Source organism: Eschrichtius robustus, chromosome 2 (assembly GCF_028021215.1).
Source record: "Eschrichtius robustus isolate mEscRob2 chromosome 2, mEscRob2.pri, whole genome shotgun sequence".
Classification (NCBI taxonomy): Eukaryota; Metazoa; Chordata; class Mammalia; order Artiodactyla; family Eschrichtiidae; genus Eschrichtius; species Eschrichtius robustus.
In genome coordinates, this window is record NC_090825.1 from 38,472,295 (window position 1) to 38,499,707 (window position 27,413).

General features: G+C 35.6%; 1 protein-coding gene across 2 annotated transcripts in view; it reads left to right on the forward strand.

Moving 5' to 3' along the window:
- The window catches only part of PARP8 (poly(ADP-ribose) polymerase family member 8), a 168,459-nt gene extending 147,621 nt beyond the window's left edge, over positions 1 to 20,838 (forward strand). Inside the window, exons 19-27 of one of the 2 annotated variants that reach the window (XM_068535326.1) lie at positions 523 to 590; positions 2,375 to 2,423; positions 3,544 to 3,656; positions 3,893 to 3,965; positions 5,580 to 5,649; positions 8,595 to 8,668; positions 9,799 to 9,868; positions 10,733 to 10,817; positions 20,517 to 20,838. In XM_068535326.1, coding sequence (XP_068391427.1) covers positions 523 to 590; positions 2,375 to 2,423; positions 3,544 to 3,656; positions 3,893 to 3,965; positions 5,580 to 5,649; positions 8,595 to 8,668; positions 9,799 to 9,868; positions 10,733 to 10,817; positions 20,517 to 20,619 — 705 coding nt within the window. In that variant the 3' untranslated portion in view covers positions 20,620 to 20,838. The remainder of the gene's footprint in view (positions 1 to 522; positions 591 to 2,374; positions 2,424 to 3,543; positions 3,657 to 3,892; positions 3,966 to 5,579; positions 5,650 to 8,594; positions 8,669 to 9,798; positions 9,869 to 10,732; positions 10,818 to 20,516) is intronic. The other variant, XM_068535328.1, reaches the window with a different exon arrangement.
- The last annotated feature ends 6,575 nt before the right edge of the window (positions 20,839 to 27,413 follow it).

Genomic DNA, 27,413 nt, shown 5'->3' on the forward strand with positions numbered 1-27,413 from the left:
AGTAGGGGAGAGAAACTTGCAGTGTGAGCTGAGATCACCTCCGAGTAAGGCAAGGTGACTGAGGTTTTTAAAGTGAAAACAGAGAGGGAACAAAAAGGGGCTACAGAGAAGTGAAAATAGGGGGGCTCTGGGGAAATGGAAATTTCAGTGGGGATAAGAGAATTACTGAAAGGTTAACTGTATGGGTTGGTACCTTTTGTGTTTTAGCAACATTGGGTTTTCTTGAGCAAAGACTCAGCAGTGGTCCAGGGACTTAGCCTAGTGCATGGAAGCCAGGCTAAAATTTGATTGAGCCTCTTATCAAAATGTTCCGGCAAGTCCTTTGTCCTGCATGGAAGGTCAGAGTTCATATCATCTTGGGGAGAAGCAACTAGGGTAATGGCTGCCATTATCATGTCACAACCACAGGTCTTCACGTTTAACTGGATTAGGCATACCTGTTCAATCTGACTTTCCTTTTGCAAAAAAAGAAAAAAAGGAATTTTTAAGAAAAATCAAAACGTATAATGACTTTTTTTTCAGGCACCGTATCTGGAAATCAAGAAGCAGATGGATAAACAAGACCCCCTTGCTCATCCCTTACTGCAATGGTATAAAATTTAGTTTTCCTCTTAATGAAAACAGCATCATTTCCTACTGCCTGCTTTAAGGAAAAAAAAAAAAACAAAACCCTATTTTGCAAGACCTGCAATGCTACAGTTCTACAAGCCTATGAGGCCTGGTGATTTTACAGTCCAAGAGTCCTTAATGACTCTCACTTTAATTAAAATTTGGACATCACAAGGGGAAGAAAGTGCTGTCATATGCACTACAGGGATATACAGTGCAGTCGACAGCAGTTTGTTATCTATCATTTTTAAAAATTTAATTGGTTAGATTACATGCTGAAGCCATTTTGGCTCATTTAATTTTCTGGTTAACTGTGTGATAAAACTGTTTCAAACGCTTACTGAAAACCTCTCTATAATGTGTGTTTTGTATAATTTACTCCCTTAACAAAGATAGTGTAAATTTGATAAACTCTGTGTTTGATGACTGCAGATGAGGCACTGTTTCCGAGAAAGTCTGGTAAGGGACACAACGTTAGTCCAGCCTAACCCTAGAAAAGAAGGGTTAGGCTATAGTTGAGGGGTGGGTGGAGAGCTCCCCTTGCTCTACAACACTTACTTCAAATAATTTGCCCTCTGGTTTCTCATCTGCAAAAAGAAAACAGTAGTATCTACTCACCTACTCACCGTACCTATGGGGGTTTTCGGTGCGTCTCTTTGAAATCACTGACAACTCAAAGACTGGAATTTACCATGATTATCAGGCAGTAATACAAATGTAAAGATTGTAAGAGATTGGTCTGAATGAGTACTTATTCCATGCTACAACCAGGAAGTTTTTAAAAAAATATGTAAAAATGGGCAAAGGAGGAAGAATCTGGCCACCTCATGACTCTAATTACTTAACTTTCACTTAGGCAGAACCTTACAAAACACATTTAATTTAGTCTAGTAAAACCATGACAAAAGTTAGGTTTTAGAAGTCTTTCTTCTTTGTATCTTTTATAATCTATTTTTAAAATTCTGACGAATTGAGTAAAATAACACATAGTTTTTATTTTAACTTTTAAAATTCTCATATTAAGTTGTATTCAAAATGAAGGTAAAAATTTCAAATATCTAATCTCTTTCTTTTTTTCCCTGAAGTTAGCCTGATTGTTCACTTTTAATTATTTGTGATCATTTCCTTCAGCTTGTTAGTCGCTCTTCCTTCAAGGAGAAGAAAATTTACCAACATGTTTTACAATTTTTTTAGTTATTATTTTCTATACTGAAAAGCATAAAACACTTAGTCCTTTCAGATACCTGAGGTTTTGATTTTTTTTCAACTTCATTGTCTACATATGGTGAACAACAGTTTGTATATAAACCATTGTATGTATCAGCACAAAGATCCTCAAATATTTAAAGAAAGGAAAAATATCTTCATAAAAACTCATTCTTAGTTAAACAGTGTAGGGAGAAGCAGAGGAAGCAGATGTATAAATCAGCTTCTAAATTTTGTATTTAGATTACCGTTATTTGAAAGCATATTCATAAATGTTCACTTTGCTGATATCTGAGGTTGTGGTTATTAAAAATTATATCTCTTAAGTTTTCAAGAGCTACTTCTGTGTTTTCTCAGATTAAAGTATCTTTTTTATTATATAGCTCTTTAAGTTGTTTCAGGAAGCAAAGCAAAATGATGTAATTAAATAAAATTATTACTCAATTTAGTTTATGTCACAGCAAAAATAAGTTTTAATCACTTGCCAACTGAGGGGAAAAACACTTTAAATATATGTGGCATATATTTGTGACTGATGGCTTATTTTAATTAATTTCAGGGTTATTTCAAGTAATAGGTCACATATTGTGAAACTGCCAGTTAACAGGGTAAGTTGTTTTTTCACATATACATACAGAAATGTGAGGAATACTTACTAGTTGGGAGAACTGACCCCTGTGATTTTTAGGCAGCCTCTCCAGGAAATTGAAGTTAACTCAGGCCAAGCCTAATTCTTCAGTTAGAAATGACCATATGTGCCCCAGCTCTAAGTTTCTCCAAGGTATCAAATTCAATTTCAGGCTGCTGCCCTGAACTTTTAAGTAAACGAGTCAATGTGAAATCATTTAGTTATTCCACATGTGATAGAGAGAACATTATCTGGAGATTGACCAGGAAAAGGTAGTGTGCTTTTTTATCATTGTCAGTTTAATACTGGCACAGCTTTACTTTTCTATATTGGAGAAGATATTGCCTCCAGATATCTTACTTATCGGCCTAATATGCTTACAAAATAAAGAAAAAGCTAATGGACTCTGATTTCAGTTCTGATCGTCACCTGGGAGCAGAATCTAAAATCTCAGCTCTCCCATCTATGAATCTCTAAACTATGAGATTCCTATATATTGGATTCCTGTATAAGTACATATATTCTTAGGTGAAAGGGCAGCAATTAGAAAATTTTGTTAAGCGACTGATTCAAAAGATTTTGTTTCAATTTTTTCCATGAGCAAAGTGGGAAACTGTAATTTGAATGTAGGCAATTTCTAATTTTACAAATATATGTAAATAAAGCATGATGATGATCATTTTTGCAATTTTAAAATCTTGAACTAACTTTTCTGCTTAGCAAATTCAGATATTTCCCCAGTTGAATAGCTGGTGGATACTTAGGGAATTCAATAATAAAAGTCTCAAAAAGAAATGTAATTAGGAAGGCAGATCTGCTTGAATGTGATTACATAGCATATTCCGAAGCTAAATATAAACGACTTTGGATTGTCTGTCTCCTATTCCTTTTCCATTAGCCTAAAGAATTATCCTTCATATCAGCAATTCCATGTGATTTATCATTTATTCAGGGTTTTTGTTAAATGAATGACCCTGTTAATATAAATTATTATGGTTTGAAACTAGATAATTCTTAAACCAGTAAAGTTTGAAATTGTCATCAGCCTGATTGTATGTTAAATTTGACATGTTTTCCTGCATCCTTATTTTAAATGGCAGCAACTGAAGTTCATGCACACTCCCCATCAATTCCTTCTTCTCAGCAGTCCACCAGCCAAAGAATCCAATTTTAGAGCTGCTAAAAAACTCTTCGGAAGCACCTTTGCATTTCAGTGAGTATGGCTTAGTGTTTAGGGGGCTGTGTCCCCCACTTAGTCTTCCAGAAATGTGTGGGGAGGAAGGCATCCTCTTTTAGTAGTTGGCTGTTAGCACTGGACAGTCCACTACACGATACTTGACTAGGAAACCCAGAACTCTGAGAAGGCACCATGACTTGTTATATTGAGACCCCGTAAAAAGGTCATTGATTTTTGATTTTGCTTTTTCCTTCCCCTCCCCTGTGTTTTAGTGGCTCGCACATTGAAAACTGGCACTCCATCCTGAGAAATGGTCTGGTTGTTGCTTCTAATACACGACTGCAGGTAAATTTTCTGCATGCTTTAACGAGACTCGTTATTCTTCAGTATTGGAGTTCAGTAAGCAGTCCTGGTGTTGTTTTCACTTGCAAGAGGGAATGCATGTGTGCTTTAGAAAATTACGTGGACTTTTCTAATAGGCTTACGTAATTTTCACAAAATCAGTCAAGCAGAATTGATCTATACACAACATAGGGATGAAAAGAAAAAGAAAACTGAGTTCTGCTATGAGAAAATAGTGAAACCACTTTAAACTTAATAGAAAAAAATGATCACAAAAGAGGTAAAACCTTACACAAATTCTCTCTGCTACTCCAACTCAAGTTTTTTGAGCACTACCTCACAGTGTGAATACTTTAACAGAAGAAAAGGTAGGGCTAAGAATAAGCAAAATGGAGATTGGACACCGAAGAGCCATCGGCTACCTGCTTTTCAGCCCGCAGGGCAGCTCATGGGCAGGATATTGTGGGTGTGGTCCTCATCTTTGTTTACGCCTTTCATCTCCAGCATCCCACCTCACTCTCATTCAGCTGATTTTCATCTGATGATGTAAGGAGGTCGGGAGATGAAATCCTCAACCCAGTCACCTGTGCGAGAGCTCATATTCTGATGACAGTTGGGATGACACAACTAAATATAAATGTTCATAAGTACACATTTAATATAAATATAACTGGCCATAAATATAAGTGTCCATAAATACACATTTATTGAATTAATATTTGGTGCATACTAAATACGGTATGAGGGCCCTAGAACACGGAGATAATAAGAGAGAATTTTAGTTGTTCTGAGTAGTAGACTAGTCGAAGAGTTTCAGTTAATGAAACTCTCCGTAACTAGAAAAATTTAGAGGAAGTAAGGAATGGGATGACAGTGCCGTGTAGTGAAAATCTGAATAAGATATTTTGTTGATATACTAGCAGATGAGTCCTGATCAACCTTCTGTCACATGTGTTTCAGCCACGTTTGTTTTCAGTATTTTAGAGTCATTAACATAAAAGCCTACTCCAGGGCTTCCCTGGTGGCACAGTGGTTAAGAATCCGCCTGCCAATGCAGGAGACAGGTTCCATCACTGGTCCAGGAGACATCCCACATGCTGCAGAGCAACCAAGCCTGTGTGCCATAACTACTGAGCCTGTGCTCTAGAGCCCATGAGCCACAACTACTGAGCCCACGCGCCTAGAGCCCGTGCTCCGCAACAAGAGAAGCCACCGCAATGAGAAGCCCACGCACCGCAACAAGGAGTAGCCCCTGCTCGCCACAACTAGAGAAAGCCGCGCACAGCAACGAAGACCCAGTGCAGCCAAAAATAAATAAATTAATTTAAAAAAAAAAAGCCTACTCCAGTACTTGATACTAAGTGACTCTTTGTCATCAGCAGGGTGGAAAATCTTTACTAAGGATTTTTTCTGGCTGTCATTTTCCATATATCAATGCACTCTGAATTTTAAGAACAAGGATATTAGTACTCTTTTCAAATTAGACCTTGAAATCAGAGCTTTATCATTTTATTAAGAGCTAATGTTCCAGCATAAGACCAATGGTCTTCTTTTGTGAAATATTAACATTTGAAACCATAAACTGACCGTTTCCTTTCCCACCTCCTCTCATTCTAGCTCCACGGTGCAATGTATGGAAGTGGAATCTATCTTAGTCCAATGTCAAGCATATCATTTGGTTACTCAGGTAAGCTTGTATTTCATTTCAACCTCAAATATATTAGGTTTTTGTTGTTGTATATTCTAGGCACAATTTTTTATCGAGTAAATGAAGCTTATTTGATGTATTTGTATTAAATTCATTTGATAAATGTCAGAAGTAAAAACAAAGCTCACGTGTCAAGATGAATTTATAATACTTCCCCTAGCATATAAGATGGAGCATATGTTTTGTCAGTTTCAAAATTAATTTTAATTTTGCTTCAATAGTTTCTACATTTATTCCGTCTACAGTAAACATTGAAAATATAGCATGTACAAAATATTATGTAGAGCACTGAAAAAAGTTTATGTACATATTATATTAAAGAAGTTTTAAGCAGTATGGAAAATTTAGGATTAGAAAAACATCCTCAGAACCATCCTACTTATTGACAACTTCTTGTTAATATTTTGGTGAGGTTATTTGAGAAAAATATATTGGAATAAACTGAAACCATGTGCCGAGGAGGAGCCTCATAAATTCAAAATATGGAAAGAACGATTACCAAATTGTTAGCATTTGTAATCCTGAGGTATTAAAATTCAGGGTGATTTTTTCTTTGCACTTTAAAAATTTTTGGAATATTTCACAATGATCCGTGTGATTTTTTTCTTAGAACAGAAACTTATTCTGTTTAAATATAAAATAATTATGCCCATTGTAAAGAAATTGAAACCACACAGAATTGTATAAAATAACAAATGAAAAATTTTCCTCCTTTCCTAACAACCTCAGGGTTTGGTGAGTTCCCCTTTAGACTTAAAGGCTTTTATATTCGTATACCTGCATATATAGTTGGTTTTGCTTATGTGCTTGTGTTGTGTGGGGTTACATGATTCCATTAAACAACTTCAGGAGATGTTGCTCACATGGTGCCTGGATGGTAAGTCTTAAGATCCATATATTATAGAAAAGGAGACTTAGAGAGATCTAATAACTAGGAGAACATTGAGCAGGCTTACCTGTCTGATTCTTTTGCCCAAGTTCACGCTCTTTCAGCCACAGCAAGTGGTTTCTCAGTGTTCCACCCCGACCTTTTACAGAGCACATGTCCTAAGAAGAGCAGGTGGGCTCTGTATGCCTCTTCTGACCCAGCCTCAAAACTCACGTGGCGCCACTTCCCATGTACAGTATTGGTCAAAGCAGTCACAAGCCCCTCCATATCCAGGGGCTGGGGAATTAGACTCCATCTCCTGATGAAAGAGTGGCACAGTCGCATTGTAGAAAAACATACTGTTGAGAAATATTGTTGCAGTGATGTTTGAAAATACAATATGCCAAAATAAAACTAGGAAAATAAATATCAGAAGAATAAGATAGTATAGGAAATAAAATAATGTAGTTCAATGGGAAAGATGATCAGAATCAGCTTAAATCAGACTCTAAATCTTATTAAAACAGAACACAGTAAAAAAGTAATATCAAACCAGTTTTAATAAATAAATACAATCTCAGCATAGATAAGGACAACACAACACATCATCAAGTCCTGTGATTTTCTGCTTCTTATACGGGTGTACTGACTCCTTAGATGGGTTCATGGAAAGGTTTGTGAGGGATTCAGATGAATGTAAAATTTGTCTGTGTGAATGTTTGTCTGGAAAGAGGGTCGATAGCTTTCATCCAATTCTTTCAGTGTCCTTGATCTGAAAGAAAAAATGTAAGAACCTCTACAGTACGTTGAACTGGCTTCATACTTGGTTTGGAGGGCTTCAGGTCTAGGAGTTAGAGAGCAGAACAGTCTTTCTGCACGTAATAGCCTTCGCCTGTTCCTCAGCTTGAATGCACCCACTTCTGCCCCTTTGCGGGAATGTCTGCCTTGGAAAATGCCTGCATCTGCACCATTTGCAGTTTGGTCCATAGGCTTTGCCCATTTTCATTAAGCCTTTTATTGAAACAGCAACAAACAAACAGGCTTCTCAACTTTAGGATAGTAGATGAGCATTTTTAAACACACTATAGCTACAAATCTACCTATTCTAAAACAGACAGGAATTTTAGTTCTGTTTTGTCTGAAATATTTCACATTAAAAAGCCATGGCATTAACAGGGTAAGGTAAGACTTGTGAGTATCATAGACAAAAGGACTTAAATAGTTTTCCTTTATTAGGAGGAATAGTAAATTCTACAGGAATTGAGCATGAAGTTAAGTTGCAGTATAAATATATTTTTCTGAATATGTTCATATTTTCCACCCCTTATCTTCTTCTAGTCACCAGATGGTAAGAATGAAATTTAGGTCCTAAGCGCCTTTTAAAATCAAGTTTTAAGAATTTTCTGATGATATCAATTTTATGCAAGGGAAGGTCCTAGCCTTCTTTTCTTTTTTTTTTTTTTTTTAATTTTTTTTTTAAGAGATACCTCTTTTTTTTTTAATTAATTAATTAATTAATTAATTTTTTATTTTTGGCTGTGTTGGGTCTTCGTTTCTGTGCGAGGGCTTTCTCTAGTTGCGGCGAGCGGGGGCCACTCTTCACTGTGGTGCGCGGGCCTCTCACTATCGCGGCCTCTCTTGTTGCGGAGCACAGGCTCCAGACACGCAGGCTCAGTAGTTGTGGCTCATGGGCCCATTTGCTCCGTGGCATGTGGGATCTTCCCAGACCAGGGCTCGAACCCGTGTGCCCTGCATTGGCAGGCAGATTCTCAACCACTGCGCCACCAGGAAGCCCATCTAGCCTTCTTTTCAATGCAAAGAAAAACAAACTGTATTTTCTACTTTGTAACTTGACCAGGACTTCCAGAAGCCGCCAGCTTTCCACCCTGCTTGCTCAGGGCACAGCCGCTGCTCCTTCAGGAGCCCTTTGTGATGGTCTGTGGCCTGATGCTGTCAAACCTTTGCCTAGAGTGGAACTTTGCAGTGTAGATGGATTGTATTTTGAGCTGCATCATACAGCTTTGTCCCTAAATTATTATTTTGCTGATGTTTTTAGGGATGAACAAGAAGCAGAAGGTGTCAGCCAAGGATGAGGCAGCTTCAAGCAGTAAAAACAGCAACGCATCACAGGTGTTGTAGCGAATCGGGTGACTGCCGCTGATGAGTGAACTCTAGCTCCCTTAGCTGGCAGGACTTCGATAAATACTCAGGCTTTTTAAGTCTGCAGAATTATTTTAAGTGGCCATTACTCCTACAGGAATGAAACTCACCCTAAAATGCCTTTATTCAATAAATATTCAATAAGTATGTATTGAGCTTCTACGAGAGTGCTGGACATCTCCTAGATAATTGGGGTACAGTGATCATCAGCGATAGACAAATCCTCTTGGTGCCTGCATTCTACTGAGTGGATATAAATAAATTAAATATATATTTAGATAGAAAGAATGCTAGATGGCGGTAAATCTTACAGAGAAAAATCAGGGGAAAGGGATGTTGAATGCTATGAGATGCCAGATGGAACTCGAATGAATTTTAAATGGGGTGATCAGGAAAGGATGCTCTGAGAGGGTTCTATTTGAGTAAAGACCTATAGGTGGTGGGTGCACGAGCCATATGGCTCTCTGGGAGAAAGAACATTCCAGGCATAGAGAAGGGCAAGCACAAATCCCTTGTTGTTTCAGAGAAAACAAGCATTCTGGACAAATTAAAATCCATCTGATGAATAATGTGACTTTATATTTTTTTAAAAAGAGTATAGCTAGTCTAGTGTCTGAAAACAAAAACAAAACCCCAGATTTTCTACATGAAATGTTTCTGAAACCTCTGTGGCTTAATGATGCTATGAAAATGGGTTGGTTTTGGGTAGTTAGATGATCTAGAATAATTGATTTTAATGTTTGAAACGATTATGCAACTTTAATTTTGTTTCCCTCTAAATAGAGACGCTAGACTTCTGGTAAAAATAAATTTGAGTTCTAATTCTATGTTGTGAGGCTATTGAACTTTAATTTAGTATTTTTTAATTTGCTTATTTTTGAGAGTGATTTAATTATGATTATGTACAGAAATTAAGTGATATAACAAATATAGACTGACATTAAGAGAGAATTCAAGGATATTGCTGCTGGTCGAGATAGGCCTTTTTTTAAACCTCTGGAGCTATCTTAGTGACTATTACTTTTTAATGATGATTCTTTTTTTTCACTTGAGTGACTGTCCCATTTTTACTCTAATTTTTAAATTCTTTTGGACTTTAGTCACAGAAAAAAGGACAGCAATCCCAGTTCCTGCAAAGCCGTAACTTAAAATGCATAGCCTTATGTGAAGGTAAGTTGAAAGTTTTACAATTCTCATAGCGTTAATTGTCTCTCTTATCTTATTTAAGAATTTAAGTATGTTTACAAAATGCTCACAATGGACTAGTGAAAGCTTTATTCCTTATGACCATCTCTAAGGGCACAAATGGAAAATACTTACAACAGAGACCATAAAGGTTAAAACCAAAAAAGCAGAATTGGCATGAATTCAAATAGTGCTATATTTTATTCTTGGCAGATATTTCAGGATGGTAATTATCTCTTTCTGATCAAGTATTGCTTATCTCTTTTGTTAATATACCCCTTCCTCTTTATGTTGGTTTCTGAATGTATAATACCATAAAAAATCTGAAAAATGAACCAAGTGCTGAGTAGATAACCCAGTAGGTCTTTCTCGTTCCTACACTGAAATTATTCTTCGATTCTGAACTTAGGACAGAAAATTGATAGGCGATTTGCAAGATCATATACTTTCCTTTGTTCTTGCTTTCAAATCTGACTTTGGCTAAAAGTTCATTTTTTTCTTCTTGTGTTGGGAGTTTCAGTAGCCACTGTTTACTGTCTTTCAAGTTTTCAACGTTGGATGGTTATAGAGGACGCTAAGTTGCTTTCTACATAGTTCCCAAGTCAGGACCTATTTGCCACTATAACACAAAAGTGATTTCCTTCCTATTGTTATGCTAATGGTGTTCCAGACATAAAATTGTTACTTGGCATTTCACTGTTTTTATTTACATTTCTTGATAGCTTAATAAGGTGAAAGAAACATTTTTCATATGTTAATTTGTGCATGCATTTTTGCTTTCAGATTTCTAAGAGAAGAGATATAGTAACTTAGAATAAATAGTTCTTTAATTTTCTCTTCCATTTACAGTGATCACCTCACCTGACCTGCACAAACATGGAGAAATATGGGTCGTCCCAAATACTGATCATGTCTGCACACGATTCTTTTTTGTGTAAGTGTAAAAACTTAAAATCCTATGTTACTGTCTTCTCCATAAATGAGGTAATAGTGACTACATTATTGTTTGGTCACTTTAGCTGCCAAAATATAGCAGACAGGTATTTTCTCATCAACTCAATGTTTTTGTTTTATTTTAATAAGCTGTGAAAAATGGGGGTGTTTAAATGCTATTAACTTAGAAGAATTGAAGAAAAACACGGTCTCTTTAACCACTATCTGTGTGTATGTATGTATACATGTGTAGATATGTGTATATATACATACATACAGATCTTATATGTATCTAGATAGATATATACACACACATAAATATACACATATATTATTTATAGATTTAAAAAAATATTAGAACTGGGAATGAGGAAAACAATAATGAGAAAGTCTTCTTCCTGTAAAAAGTTGATCTGCATTCCATATGATATAGGCTGGCAATGCAGGGCATGTTAATGTGGATTTTTTGACACAGCTACAGCATAAGAGCTGCATTAAAATACAAGAGTGGTATTTTTCTTCCCTAAGTAAATGAGTGCAGTAGATCTGTCTGATTTTTATCCACCTTGCTTAACTCTCAACTTTTTCCCATGCCTGAGCCTTCCTCATCCACGGTCCTGTCACAGAAAGGACCTCAAGGAAGAGTTGAGTATATCTGTTTTGTACGTTTATGTAGCTTTCTAAAAGGAAGCTGGAAAAATGCACTGACTTGTTTTATAAGCCATGTCAAAATGACTGTATCATGATTACTTCAATATATAGCATAGCTGGAGCGTGCTACATCTGCAGCATTTGGTCTATGAGCTTATTGACTGACGGTTCACAATGAAAATTTTATGAACTGCCTGGTTTTCTTTTGGTTGGTCTGAAAAGTGTGTCTTTCATATGATCCAGATTTATATATTATGTATTTATCTATCTTTTGTGTTTATGATACATATTAATATATAGATTACATAGTATGAAGACATATACATACCTATAGATTTCATTCTTAGTGGCAAGACAGCAATGAGTATAGTAAAAAGAACCCTGCTGCTTTTGATCAGACAGTTTGTGTCTAGGCTCACCAGTTATTAGTGAGGTGACATTAGCCAAGCTGCATAACCTCTCTAAGCTTCCTCAGTAGACGCAATATAACATCATCAATAGATACAGTAGAACAATATACCGGTATCAGTGAGAATCCCAACAGGAAACCACTGGCCCTTAAGAAATGTGATAATTTCTATCATTCACAGTTAGATCACTTACAAAAGTGTGATTATAGGGGAATCATAGGTCTAGTACAGTAACCTGGATCTAGTAGCACCAGAGCTATTATACATCCTCAGGTCCAAAATGATAAGAATAAGAAGCAGTTATCAGAACCTGGTAGGAGAGCCATTTCTAGTTCATCAGCTTTGACAGGAGTCATGGCCTTCAGTTCAGGGACGTAGGCAGCCCAAGGTGACCTTGTGGGGCTGGAACCAAGCAAAACCTTGACCTCGCCCTCCCCATTGGCCAAACTGTACCAGAAACTAGAGGGCAAGGGAGCATATTGACCAAGTCCATAGAAGTCGCCCTCCTGGGGCAGAAGGCAAGGTAGAGAAGTGTACAGCCATAGCTCTGGAGGCTCCCAGGATAGCTGTCTGCTTTTTAAGGTTATGATTCAGATTAAGGTATAGCACAGTGCAGGTCTCCACTGAAAGGCACTCATTGAATATTTTTTCCCCTCTTCTTTCTTGCTCATCTTGACTCTTATCCATTGTTAGAAGGTCAGCCTTCCGAAAAACACCTCCAATCACAAAGTTATTTCATTGTGTGAGCTGGAGATTTTCATGGAAAAGTAACTCCAGAGGCCTTTCCTTAGCTTGTCGTTAATCAGTTAATCTGCTCCTTTTAGTGTCTTGCTAAAATTCATAGTTGTTGAGCTAAATAACATTAGATATGGAAGTAGGCAGTAAACATTTCTAGTATTATTTCTTTGCAGTTTTACATAAATTATATGTAAACTAAATCAGTGGAGGTATATGTCTGGGTATGTGTGTGTTGATTGGAGAGAAGGATGTCTATATTTCATAAGAAAAAAGTGAGGAAAGACCATCTGAAAAAAAGAGAAGAAAAAGCCTTCAGTACACTCAGACACTTTCCAAATAATGCAAAGGAAAAAATTCTATTAAGGTAATGATTTTCATTCCTTCATAAACACAAATGAGACTTCATCCTTTTTTCCTGCTCCCTCAGGAGAGAAGGAACTAATTAAGGAAAATTGATAAGATTCAAAACACATGAAAAGGAGAATCCATTCACTAATGTACATTCTAATTACAACCATCAGTTTTCCTTCTTTATAAAAGATGTAATCACAGAGTTCTGCTAGTGATGTGCCTCCCTGGTGAATGGCACTATCTAGGAAAAGAATAAATTGAGGAGAAAGAAGTGAGTTATCACAAATATACCATAATCAGACAGAAACTCAATTTCTATTCTTATTTCATCCTTTCTTTTTTTTAACACATTATGTGATCTCTAAAGTTAGATGCTTTGCCTGATGACTAGGATATAAATTGGTGAGGCCTCCTTTTTATCTGTTACTAACTGAAAATATTAAAAATTATATAAATTCTATGCTAATCTGATTTCCAGAGTAGAGATAATAAAATGTATAAAATTAAATAAATAAATTAAACAGTCATATAATATCCTAATCACATTCTTCCCAATAAGGAAACAATAACAGAGAATGAGAGAAAAATGGGGGAAACTTTAGAACAGCGTATCAGAAAAAATTAAAAGTAAAATTTAAAGGAAGATATCTGTTAGGAAAAAATAAGAGAATAAGAAGTTTGAAAAAAATTTGGTGGAAAACTCCAAAAATGAATCAACTTAATCAAATATAAGTGCTTCAGGCAAAAGGTAATAATTCAGATGTTAAGAACAGATTCCAGACGGTTCTGAGGGTCTAGGAATTGTTGCTAGAGCTTGATTTCGTTGCTGACCTTGAGACACATGTGTACAAAGACATTAAGGTCAATATGTAGAAATAAGGCAGCTATTTTAAAAAGGGCCAGAAGTTTCACAGCGGATGTGAAAACCACATAGACATATGGTGCTCTAGTCATATACAACAAAAATGTTATGAAATGGGGATTTTAAAGCTAGAGAGGAAAACTTACTATTGGTATTTTCCATAAATAGGAATAAATAATAAAATCCAAGAGAAGGTAATTGATGATTTGGCAGGTTAACAGATTAGGTGTATCTAGTGCCATGGGCACCCCATGCTACACTGCCCCCACCACTGCCATAGTGAAAACTCAGAGAGATAGGAGTGTGTCTTCTCCCTCAACTGTTTGGGACCAAGGAAAGGTTAAGAACTGCCAGGTTTTTGTATCTTGCTTATCTGGTGTTACAACCTACATGTTTAATGCTTTAGTGGTTCTTTGATTTAGAGCAGGCAGATCTGCAAATGAATCGTTTCCATATTTTCTCTATTACGTCGATTTAAGGTATATATTTCTCAAAATATTTCAAGAAGTTCAGAAATTTAGGAGCAGGAAGGACCAAATAAAACAAGACTATCTGCAGAAAAGTGATGCGGGGTATTTTCAGGTTCTTGAGTCAAGCAGATGTCGGTGCTAAATAAATTTCAGGAATTCCTATCTAAAGTCTGTTCTATCTTTTAAGGTCTAGCTCAAATACCACCTCTTCTATGAAGCTCCTAATCAAAATTAATCTCTCTTCCTGGTATTCCTACAACTCAGTGCAGAACTTCAATTTAAAATTCAGTTTATTCATTGTATCTGACTCTTCCACAAGACTGTGAACTCCTAAAAGGCAGACTCCTACTCTTGTTTTTTTACTGTCCTGCGTGCCCTGCATCACCTTGCACGGTACCTGATGTACAGCTGCTTGTCAGCAAATTTTTAATGAATGAACAGAAGAAGGCAAAAAGGAAAATATTTTGGAATATGTATTGTTTTACTTTTAGGTCAAAGTTTGAAATATATCTAAAAAGGTAGCTACAAGAAAAATTTATAAAATAATTGTATCATGGCTGTTACATGAAATAAGAGATACTTTGCATCATGATTTTGCAAAAGATACACGGGGTTTGAATGGGAACATAGCAAGGAGACAGCTTATTTATGAAGTTAAAAGATAGGACATTCAGTCATGGCTCAGTGACATAAACTGTGTGACATCAAGCTGATAGGATCTGGGAGCTTTGCTTTATCCCAAATCTATAATGAATCCAATTTCTCTGTCTCTAACCCAGATCTCTTTCCAAGATTGAAACTGCCACATCACTGCCCTGCTTAAAAGTCTTTGATAGCTGCTTACTACTTATAAGATGGAGTCCAGTCTCCTTTACAAAGGGAACCAACTGATTCCTTGGTGCTTTGTTCTTCCTTCAATACCACTGCGTTGAAGGTGGAGGAGATCCAATCTCCAGCTGCATGGCCCGCCATTTTTCATTGCCCGCTGTTTCTCACCCCAGGATGTTATGCTGCACAACCTGAGCTGTGTGCTGGGATTTCCACACTCCACGCTCTTGCTCTTTCCTTTGTCCATTAATCTTCGATTCTCTCTTCCATTTTCTTCCCTCGCATTGTTTATCTAATTCCCACTCCTCTTTTAAATCTTAATGTATGTCTTCCCTCCTCCCAGAAACGTCCCTTGATGCCTTTGTGCTGCTCCCTTTTGTTACTATGTAATACCCTGGGCATGTGTTTATTACTGGATTGTTCTTTTTTATGTATTGTCTTCTTCGTTACTCTGTATACCTCTTGAGGTCAGGGACTATACAGCTTATTTGTGTTTGCGTACCTAGCATAGTGCTTGGCAGATACGTAAGAATGAATGAAATGCCCATTTTATAACTGCTTGCTGGATATTTTGTCCCCCAAAGTCCACTAATACCTTAAAATCATATGTACAAAGTGGAACCCATTATTGCTGTAGTTTTCGATTTCTTTTTCCTTGCTCACTAGTCATCAGTTCCCAATTACATCTTTTCACAGTTTTCTTCTATAAACACCTTTGTTTCTGTGTGTATCGTTCTCTCCCCTAGAGTACACCAAAAGGTTACTAGTTATTTTCCATGCTTCTAATTTCTTCATTGCTCCTAATCTGTTTTTTAAAATGCCAGATTTTTTAAACATTACCATCATTACACCAGTGATACCTGTTCAATGTACAGAAACTGAAATCAAAGGTAAGCAAAAAGAGAGACAATCACCCATTATATTCCCACTTAGAGTTAACTATGGTTAATAAGATCATACAATTTATACCACATTGTTTTTCCAAAAGGAGAGTTTGAGTATTCCTTGCTCATACAGGCTGATAGTTATTAACAAATAAAAACATGGCATTCTGCAATATAGTGCCCATCTGACTTGACTTCAGTTACCCATACAAACCACTGATTGAATAAAATTATTATCCAAGCTGTTTCTTGAAAAAAACTTGGAATTCTTTTCCCCACGAATGTGCCTTTGCTCAGTCAGTAGGAATGGTTGGCTTTCTCACCAGCTCAGCCTTTAGCCAATCTTTCCAGGCTTAACTGTATGGTCTTTTCCGTGGGGCCTCTCCCGGCGTCCCACTCAGACAGGATATCTGTCTACTCTCAGTTCTGCTTGCCCTTTCTTTGTATCACCCAGGCTGCCTTGTCCTCCAGTTATTTGCATAACTCTATTATCTCCCCTAGTAAAATGCAAATTCTGTCCGTGTTTGGGAATCTTACATCTTGTGCAGAAACCCTTAATACATATTGAATGAAAGCAATGACAAAAGACTGAATGTTCTAACTTAATAGAGAGATTTATACGTGGGCTATGAAGCAGACAGTACACTACAGTATCAGATTTCTTACAAGAACTTTGGAGAAGTTCTGGATATCATTCAGTTCACAGTGAATTTCTCTTCTCTGTGACTAATGAAAAACAGTGCTATCATTTCTGGCTTCCAGATTTAGGGAGTCAGAAAACAAATGTATGTGAACCAATCTTAAAACTGTCACAGAGCTGCTATAATCAGTTTGAAAATAAAGGTTGTCAATACATTTAAGTTTTTGTCTATGAAATTTCCTAACATACCCAAGAGAGTTCCAGATAGCCAATATCCATCTATTGTCTTATTTCCTCTCATAGCTTTTAAAGCAAATTGGTTTATTATTTATTAAAATTTTAGTAATCTTTTTATACTCCTAGGAACATAGGTAATTTTTGTCTTCTTTTAGATGGTTTCATTTTTCCTTCTGTAGAAAACCCTAGTCAAGTGTATCATTTCCCTATTGATATCATTCTTGCTGTATTTCTTTTTTTTAATTTTGTTGCTGTCTGGACGTAAGTGAACTTCAGTGTTATATTAACAACTTAGTGTTTGTCTGCAATACTAATAAATAGCTGCAAAATAGTCTGTATGCTATATTGTAATAAATGTCTTAATGCCGCTAGTAATTCGTTTATCTAAGCCCTGCTGGTTGACCAATTCAGATGGTAGTTGGTTTTACCTTTATTATTATAGATGCTTCATAATTTAAGACACCTGAATGCCTTTGACTGATTTTATCCTTCAGCCCGCAGCTGTTGCGTTTCCTTGCGGGCTTCATAGACAATGGAAAAATAAGCATTTTTCTTAATACTTTCAATCTCAATCTCTCACTCTTGCTCTGTATTCTCTCCTCCTCCTATGTTCTTTCTATAAATTATTATAGTTTAAGAATGTGAGTCTCATTTCCTCTCCATTAACTTCAAATGCTTTTTAAGTGTCAGTGAATGTGTACTACTTGGATATAGCAAACCCTTCCGTTTGACTGGGAAATAGAGTGAGGGAGGAGTGATGGGTCATGACTAGAGAAGAAGTTTAGGTTTGGATTATGAAGGACCCAGGTGTGCCATGCCAGTGACATTGGATCTTGTTCTGCAAGTGAAGCGAAGGCCATTTGCATCACTCTAGCAGGGCAGAGAATAGTCTTGTAGGAGGGATGGGGGGATAAGTGTAGAGATAGAAAGATCAGTTATAATGTTATTACAATAGTCTAGGTCAGCGTTTCTCACTACAGAAAGAAATGAATTTGACATTGTGACTTGGGAAAGAACAATCTTACTTTGTGTGGTGCAGTCAATACTCTCTGTCCTACTTTATTCTAATTTCATTGGAAAATGCTAGCCTGGACCACCTAATTTCAAAGCCTGCTAACTGTACACAACCTGCCACTTGAAAATCACCCATTTAGATGAATGATAATGAATGCCTAAACGAAGGTGATGGTATTAGATGGAGAGAAGATGCAAGTGGGACTAAATAGGGAAATGGAAGCAACGTAACTTGATGATGTATTGGATTTGGGCACATGGAATAACCAAGAATGACTGAAGTTTTCTTGTTGGTAGGGTGGGTAGATGATGGTACTTCAAATTGAGATCCTGACAGAGTAGAAAAGAGCAGTCAGTTTTGAATTAAGAAGTTAAGTTCAGCTTTGAATATACCACCTCTGTGATTTCTGTAGGAAATTTATAGTTAGGGAAAGATGTAAGGACTGGAGATACAGTTTTAGGAATCAGTAGGTGATAGTTACAACAATGGGACAGACTAAAGTAAAGTGAGTTTGCATATCATAAAAAGAGGGAACACTGAGGAGGGAATTGTGGATAAAACCAGCATTGAAATGGGAGGCCAGGGAAGAGAATGCAATGAAAGAGACTGAGAATTAATAATCAAAGGGCCAACTAGGGAGGGAAGAGATGATATAGCTTTAAGAAAAAGAGCAGTCAGCTGTATCACATGCTGCAGACATAGTAGATACAATCTCCTGAATTTATCAGCTAGGAGGCCATGGGCAACCATTGTCAGTACTTTTCAGTAGAGTAGTAGGATCTGAAGAATGATTGCAGTGGGTTGAGGAAAAAATGAGAAGTTTTAATGTATTACAGGCAAACCTTAATCAAGGTCAACTTTAAATTGAAAAGAATAGAGATGGGAATATGTAGGCTGGTATTAAGCCGAAAATATCTTATATAAACACCTATTAGGAAACTTAGGATGGAGATACATGGTGGGCTGCTATCAGAAATTGGGAAGCCATCAAGAACCAAAGCAGTTCTAAGACCTGCCACTCTTTCCACTTCTCTCAAAGCACTATGGTTTCCTTTGTGTCTGGTTCATTCTCTTTATGTCAGTCTCTTTTGTTTTCCATAATCTGTATCCTAGAGGAGCTAGGCCAGTTGGTTTGATAAAACACTGTTATCTCATTTGGGCCGAGCCTGCAAGCCAGGTTGCTTCCCCAGCCTTGGCTCAGAATTATGGATGGCTTAGCTTACCCTTGGTCCAGTGAGTAGCCTGGATTTATACAAAAACCAGGCTAACATATTTTACTTGCCCAATAAAATATATCTTTACACAGTTTGCTACAAAACACCCGATTAGATCTAGGTCTAAGGCATTTCACTTTACACATTCTCTAGTTTGTAACAGAGCACTTATTGTTTGAACTCCTGAGAAAATAATTACAACTGGGCTTTGTACCACATATCCCATTCTTTTTTTTACAATAATGTTTCACCGTTGGGTGCCTTATGTATACGTATGTGTGTGTGTATTCTCACGGTAAAAATTAACCAAGTAGGCAAACTTGGGCCATTTCTTAGGAGTTTAAACTCGATATAGATGCAACTGTCACTAGGTTTTTAAGCAGTTGATTATGTAAGGACCTGAGTTCTCATTGTTATATGTCATCTATTTCATTTTTCTGTATTGTGCTATTTCAGGAGAATTTAAGCATGGTGAGGAAAAGACAGTGGCACACATTAATCTTTGAGACACTATGCTTACACCCCTGGTTATCTATTTTGAAGTAATTACCACTTCTCTAAAGCTTCTGTCTTGAAGTCATTTTTATGAAGTAAAATTAATTCATCACCTATTCTACTCTGAATGTTATCATGGCAGTTTAAAAATTCATTCTTGGGAAATTCTTATTGCCCAAGTAATAAGTTTATTTGAGGAAATGAATTGTCATCTAAAATGTAATTACTTCTTTCTAAAGGACTTAGTAATTGCTGTCCTTTAATGTTATATTTTCACTTCTGTTGCTTAGCTAAACTTAGCAGACTGGCATTCTTGTGTGTAGTACCAGAATAAATAAGAATATTGTTGTAGTCGGACTAAATAGAGCAACCAGTGATAAAAAAACATGCAGCACTGATTACAACAGAATAATAATTAGAAGGCAGGAATGGCAAAGGAGCAATGGTGGAAAGTGAAGTGATTTTTCTGAGAGTGTCACTGATCCGAAAATAAAGAAATGATTGAAGTAGGAGTGGAGTTAAGAAGTCCAGAACCCAAGGAACATAAAACTGAAGTCAGTATGTTCTTTCTCAGCAGGCTTCTTGTAACAACTGCTGTGAAAAATGTTTGCAGAGCCAGAGACACTGGGGTGCTTCCCGCATCTCAGGCAATGCTTTATGTGGGGTTAAAAAGTTAAAATTAAAAAGGAGGGGTCAAATCAGGGCATGACATAGAATAATCATGTGTTCAGTAATGTGAGCACATTATTAAACACAACTGAGAAGCAACTGTCTCTTGCTCTTGATTCCCTTGGGCTGTACTTTAGGTACCAGACAGCATTTCTAAGCTGTCTTAAATGCTTTGGGGATGTTTTTGAATGTTTCTTCTTTTCGAATGTTTTATGTTTCTGTGTCTTGTGTTTTAGCTACGAAGATGGCCAAGTGGGAGACACAAATATTAACACACAAGAAGGAGGCATTCACAAAGAGATCCTTCGAGTAATTGGTAATCAAACTGCTACTGGTTAAAGGACCACCATTTAATTAACATGATTTGAAAGCCTTCCTCGGGTTCAAAGCTGGATTTTGAACTGAAGAAGATGATAAAATAATTTATTGTTATTATAAACAAAATTAACCCTTTGAATACTGATTTTTTTCTTAGTATTTCTAAGTTTCTCATTAAATACCTAAAATGGTATAAAATTTATCAATTGTAGGGTTATGGAATCTAGTAATAAAATTACAACAGCACTTAAACTGAAGTTTGGGTTCCTCACACAATAAACAGATTGAAAAAACAGTTTCGTGCTGATATTTTTATATTAAACTCTTTAATTGGAAATTTGGTATTATATACCGACATCTTAGGGTACAAAAATAGAACTGAAAGCATTTTATAATGGCGTCTAAATCTATAAGATACTTTGCAATAAGTGTAATGTTTGCACATTCTGATGTGCTATATAATTAGCGGTATGAACATTCGAATGTTTTGGGGAGGGATATTTCCTAATCTGTTACTTTTCCATATACAGAAACAATTAGGTCTTAGATACAGTGTGTTGCCCAAAAGTATGTAATATACATATCTATAGATTCATGCATCAAAATGTATGATCGTGCATATATGTGTGTATGTACACATACATGTATTTTAACAACAGAGATGGCACAGCTCCACAATTCTGTTCTCATTCAATGGAAAGAAAATAATGTTCAGTAAGAAAATAATATTCTCTCTGGACACAGACCAAGATATGAGCCAAATTCACCACTGCTCATTCACTGAAAATATTTGCAAACAAGTTTTCTATTTGTTTAAAGAATTTTCCCTTCAGTTAAAATTTAACTCTTTATAATATTATAATTTGGGGAACATCTTTATTCAAATGACAATATGTTTAAAAGAAAGGCCTCAGAATTTAAAACAACAGTATATATATTTTTATTTCCTACTGTGGAACGTTTTTTACATTTATTTGTACCACACCAGCATTTTTATATTTTTCATCTAATACCTCTGCTTATTTTTTTTTCATATTGAGAAAGAAGACAAACTTTGAAGTTTCTTTTATATTAAAAGAACATGAATAAGTTTATATAGAGAACAATAACACCAGCTCTCAGCATTCTCTTTTCAAGAGTCATGTGCGCATCAAAATCATTACTGTTTCTTTGGGACCTAAGTTCTTATTCATTACAAGTTTTAATTGACAGTGTTTCTTTTCCTACATGATGTTTTTGGAATAAGGCCATTCATGAGAGCAGTTTAATTAGCAAGTCTGCCACTCTATTCAAACCCTGAATCAAGGCTCATATCTGACTCTAATTTATTTAGAAAGAAAAAATAAAAATGTATACTCATTTGCAAGTGTAATATAAATTCTGTGCTTGTTCCCTTTGGTATAAAAGGTGAGAACAAAGGTCATACACATTGTTAAGGATTGCTATCATCTAGGAAGCATTTACTAATTGTTTGTTTTCTTATATTGTAAATAATTGATATGCCACTTATTTCTGTAAAAATAGACTTGAAGGGATATTAATCATTGTGGTAGGATCCACCTAAAACATTGATCTGTTTTGACTTGTGCCTCTGAACTCAAGGCCAGACTGAGGGATAATATTGGTGTGGTAGGGCCAAGATACAGTATCTTATTCAGTTCTGTGACCAAATATTTGAAGACTTTACATGGGACAAGAGGACTCCTTGCTTCTTTCTGCCAAGACTCCCAAGTCTCCCAAATCCCTTTACTGTGTTTTAAAAATATTTTAAAGCAACAAAATTATATTTTCAAATTAATTTTGTGGGGCATTCATGTATATATGACATAAATATGAGGATGTAATAGTAGGATTTGGAAATTGAAATCTTGAAACCCCATGTGTTTGGCCCCTAGGACCACGGAGGCACCTCCAAAAACTCTTTAAAGTGCCTCCAAGCATAATTTAAAAACCACTGATCCACTAAGGATTTACTCAACAGTTGAGTGACCTGTAAGGAGTATAGTATTAGAATCTGAACTGGAAGGGTAGCTTGGAGGACTCAAGGGAGACTATTTAGGGGAGACAAAACATTATAATACAAACTTCTACTGTCAACTCAAGAATAAAAGTAGATTCATTTATCAGAGCAAGGAAAGTAATTGATAGTTTTAATGTCCACTAAATATTACAGATAATAGACATCTTTTATGATAGTAAGATGTCTTCTCATGATAATTGAATGCTTTTGCAATGCAGAATGACAGATTTTAGTTTGTTTTGAAAAATTGTCAAAACTTTTTAAGCCTGTATTCTAAAAATAAAGCCAGTCTTCTCATTGGACTTTTGATATTGGGAATACTATAGTAAACTGATGTTTATTTCTAAAGAATCTAATTTCAATCCCCATTAGTAGATGAATATCATGCTTTCAGAATCCAAGCAGGTCATTAAAATTTAGAAGTTTAAACATTATCATCATGCCTTGATTCAGTTACCTCATTAAGATATTATCGTTTGACTTATTTGATAATTCCAAACATGTGATATTGTATTGTACTTCTATAATCATTCGAAGTCTGTTCACTGATTCTTTGTAATAGTTATACTAATTATGTAGTCATTACTACTTAATATTAACCCACTGAGCAAAGGCAATCATTTATTTTCATTCTTCAAGTGGGAGAAGAAGAGCCTTAATTTATTAGTTCTACTTTTTTTCCTGCATTACTGATTTTGTAAACATTTCACTATGAATAATTTGTCTCTTTCATTGTCCACTGTATTTAAAAAGAGAAGAAAATGATTGAACATTCAAGAAGAGAAAAAGTAATAATATACATATAACCTAGCGCTGTAGAATACATTATGGTAAGGTACTTTGGTGCCTTAGATTGCGTTATGTTAAAATGATTTTTATTTTGTTGCTCAGCAAATCTCAGTCAAATGTTGGATTTGAAGGTGGTTTCTAAATTTAAAATTTAAATATAAGAGTGCCACATCCTTAAATTCACTCTCAAATACTGTGTGATATAAGAAACCTACTCAAGCTATTGTTAATGCTATGAATATTTCTCATTGAAAAATTTAAGAGTTTAGAGAAGAAATCCCTCAATTATTCTCCCCTTAGCTAAAAGAAAGGAAACTTTTAATATGTAAGTCTATGAATCTTTATTATCACTGAAAGAATTTTATCAGTACTTTGTACCATAATACCATAACTTGCCTTAGGGCATGGGGTTTCAGAAAGTTCTAAGGAAGACCTCATCATCCTTGTTAAAGTCTGGATGGCTTCATCAGATAGTGATTTAATACGCCATGAAGGGCCATTCAACCTTGGACTGTCTACCATCTAAATATATGGATTTCATGGTGGCACTTGAAGCACATTTTTAAAATATTATGATGTTATTCTATTGTCCTGCTGAATTCTTCATCATTACACTACCTCAAGACAAATGATAGACTGTCAAGATAAGTTTGGGTTTCCAGTATAAGGATCAAATAAAATTTTACAAATAGAAGTCATCAAATAATATGACAGTCAAGACCATGCTAGATCTATGTTGTCAATTACCTCTTGACAATACAGTGATATGGATATTTCAGTCACCAGTGATGAATAACATAGTTCTCACCCAATGAGTACGTGAAGGGGTTTCAAGTTGCAAAATTTGAAAATAATTAGTTCCCTTTAGGATTGGTTTTCTACGTGGGCCAATTTTATGTCCTTTCACCTGAAGCCACAAAGAATTGCCCACCCTCAACAATTAAAGGATTAAAATACCCAACTGCTGTGCCAGAATGGCAGACTGAATATTCAAATATTCTTGAATGCCTGCTAAATTTTTGTCAGATTATATATAAATTTGATGTATATTATTACCCAGTAAATTTTTCTTGGGAATTTTGTATACACTCTGATATATTAGGATAAGTTTTTATAGTTCAAAGGAATTTCAAGTAGTTTTTAGACAAAACATATCATATCCATGAGTGTGAAGAAGCTGTGTTGAAGAATAGATTACATTACACATTTACCAGCAAGTCAGTAAAAAATAGTGCTTATTTACATAGTCAACATAATTTAATGTTCTAAAAATAATTTCTTCAATCTGCCCGATATTTAATGTGTCATTTGAGATTTTAAAAAACGCAGCCACTCCTTTATGTAAACATTAAGATATGCCTATGTTTCTTTAATTCTACAGCCTTCTTGACAATAAATTTCTTGACTTTTGTGCACAAAATAGTATTGCAACCTGCTCTTTAGCCTTTGGTGCCTTAGAGTTATTATAAATATTTAACAATATGTACATAATGTAAATACTGCCAGAAGATCACTAAGGCCGAATATTTTCTCTATTCACTTTTTACTGCACTTGCTTTCTATTGCTACTTAAGCCTCTTTTATCCAGCTTTGTAATAGTTCTAACATTGTAGCCGATGTAAATGTTTACTTTCAATAAATCTGAATTTGTTCAACAAGTACGGTATATGTGGGCACTATTTTGAAAACTCGGTTAGGCCTTAGATACTCCTCATGATGAATCTTGCTTCTGGGGACTAGATATTTGAAGTTCTCAATAAACTCTAAAAATGATGCTGCCCTTTTCACTGAAAAATACTTTTAAAATAAGAGGGAATAAAAGAAAAAACTCTTCTTGCCAGTATTCCCCAAGTAGTTGCAGTAGATTTAATTGGTCATGTGAGTACCATTTTAATTTCAAGTTCTGTCAAGAAATACAGGATTGAAACAAAAGACTTTTGTACATTTTATATATATGCTCTATTTATAAACACTTTGGCATAATATCAACTGGAGCATTTCAAATGAACTGTCTTGAATTTTCTAAGCATTTCTGACTTGGTTAGTAATTGGAAAATAATTGTTAAAGCACCACTTTATAAAATACATTTCATTAACTGAATAAGATATTAGTCCATAAATAAATATGGTTCTCTAAACACTTTAATAGTAAATATTTATGAGGAGCTAAATTTATATTCTTGTAATAAATAAAATATTTTACCCATGTTACATTTATAGCTGCAAAACCATCGATAACAAACTTCTGGTTTTTAGACTTGATTTCAGTTACTCTAGAAATACTTGTTAGAGTCTAATATGCATCTTGACATTCAGTATAAGGAATAGAGAGTATTAGATTTTGTGTTGACCTTAAGGAGCCTTCAATCTATTTGGGAAAGGAAAACACACACGTTTGGAAATAAATAATTCATGAATAGCACAAGGCCAGTGATGCTGAATGGGAAAGACCAACAACACTTCTTAGGGAAGGAACAGATCATCTACATCATAGCAATGGGGGAAATACCATGCGAGATCCTTGGGCATTAGCAGAACACTTAATAGACTGTCCCCAGTCTGAGGACAAGGTCTTTAAAACAAAGATAGGATGGAAAGTAGGCTTACAGATGAAAGAATCTTGAGTGAACCTACAAAAACTCATACTTTTATATTTGTTGAAACAAAAACTGCAATCCAAATGACATTTTGATCCTTTAATCCTTTATTAAAAAGGCATTTAAGCCTTAAATTAGTGTTAATGAGTAGTGTCTTACTAGTATTTCCATTTACTTATTCAGCACTTTTCGTAATCTTTTTGCAACAAAGTTACAATGATTTGCTTTATTTGCTTGTATATCTGCTTTTGCTTTGTTGTAGATAACACATATATTAGAAAGCACTTTTTTTGAGTTTTTAGTTTTTGATTCCTCAACCAAATTTTTGATAATTATCTTTTTGACTTCATGGCTCAATCTTACAGACTTGTGGAGCTGTCATTCCCTCTCATGGGGAATGATATTTCTCCTCATAGGAATATAACTGGCAAGAGTATAGTTCTACATTCCAGGTTAACTTAAAAGTTACACAGGCTGCTTTTTTGCAAAGCCAATGTTGAGAATTTGCTGAGTATTTGGCCTCTATTTCTGCTCCTAACTTCCGGGTCCCTTTTTAAAATTATTTCAAATAATAGTGATTTGTAACTTGCATCTAAGAAGACTGAAATTTTCAAAGATACCAAATATATATACATATCAATAGTTTAAAAACCGGGTATTCTTGAGTTTCAGATAAGAGAAATTTTTAATTAGATAGGATTTGCTTTATGAGCTCTTGATAATTTAGACAGCACTTTCACACAGATTGTCTCATTCTCCCATCCACATAACTGTGGAATGTGTTAGCAGATATCTTTATCTCTTGCAGAGGAGAAGTTAAACACCTTGCCAAAGGGATCACTAGGCTCCAAACCTAGGGTCAGTGTTTCTGAATCTCATCTTTGTGCTCTTTCTAATAAACCGTATTTATCACTGTTGAGATCCTAGCTTGGCAAAATGGCTAACGAGTGTTAAGAATTACAGCAGACTGATGGGAAGAGTCAGGGAAGAGTTAGTCTGGTTGCCTTGAAGAGTTCTATCAAGGAGTCATTAAATACCATTGCACACGCTGGGTGTGGTTTTATTCTGGAGAATCTGGAAGGAAAGAAGTCTGCACTTGACTGCAGTGGAAAAATCGTTGTCAGCCCTTGGGTGAGTGACATCATGAAAGTGGAGTTTTGGAAGCATGCTGACAGCTGTATTCAGAAGGATTTCAGAGGAGGCAGAAAGCAAGAGACGTTAGAAATTGGTTTTAGTAATTCTGACGGGTACAAAGGCCTGGAGAGGAGGAACTGAGAAAGAGTGGATAGAAGAGATGGAGAGGATTTCGGAAAAAGCAGTGAATTAGGAAACAAGAGACCCAATTTGTGTGTTAGAGATAACTTGATATAAATCGAGAATTTCCCCCTGGACTTTGTATTGGAGATCAA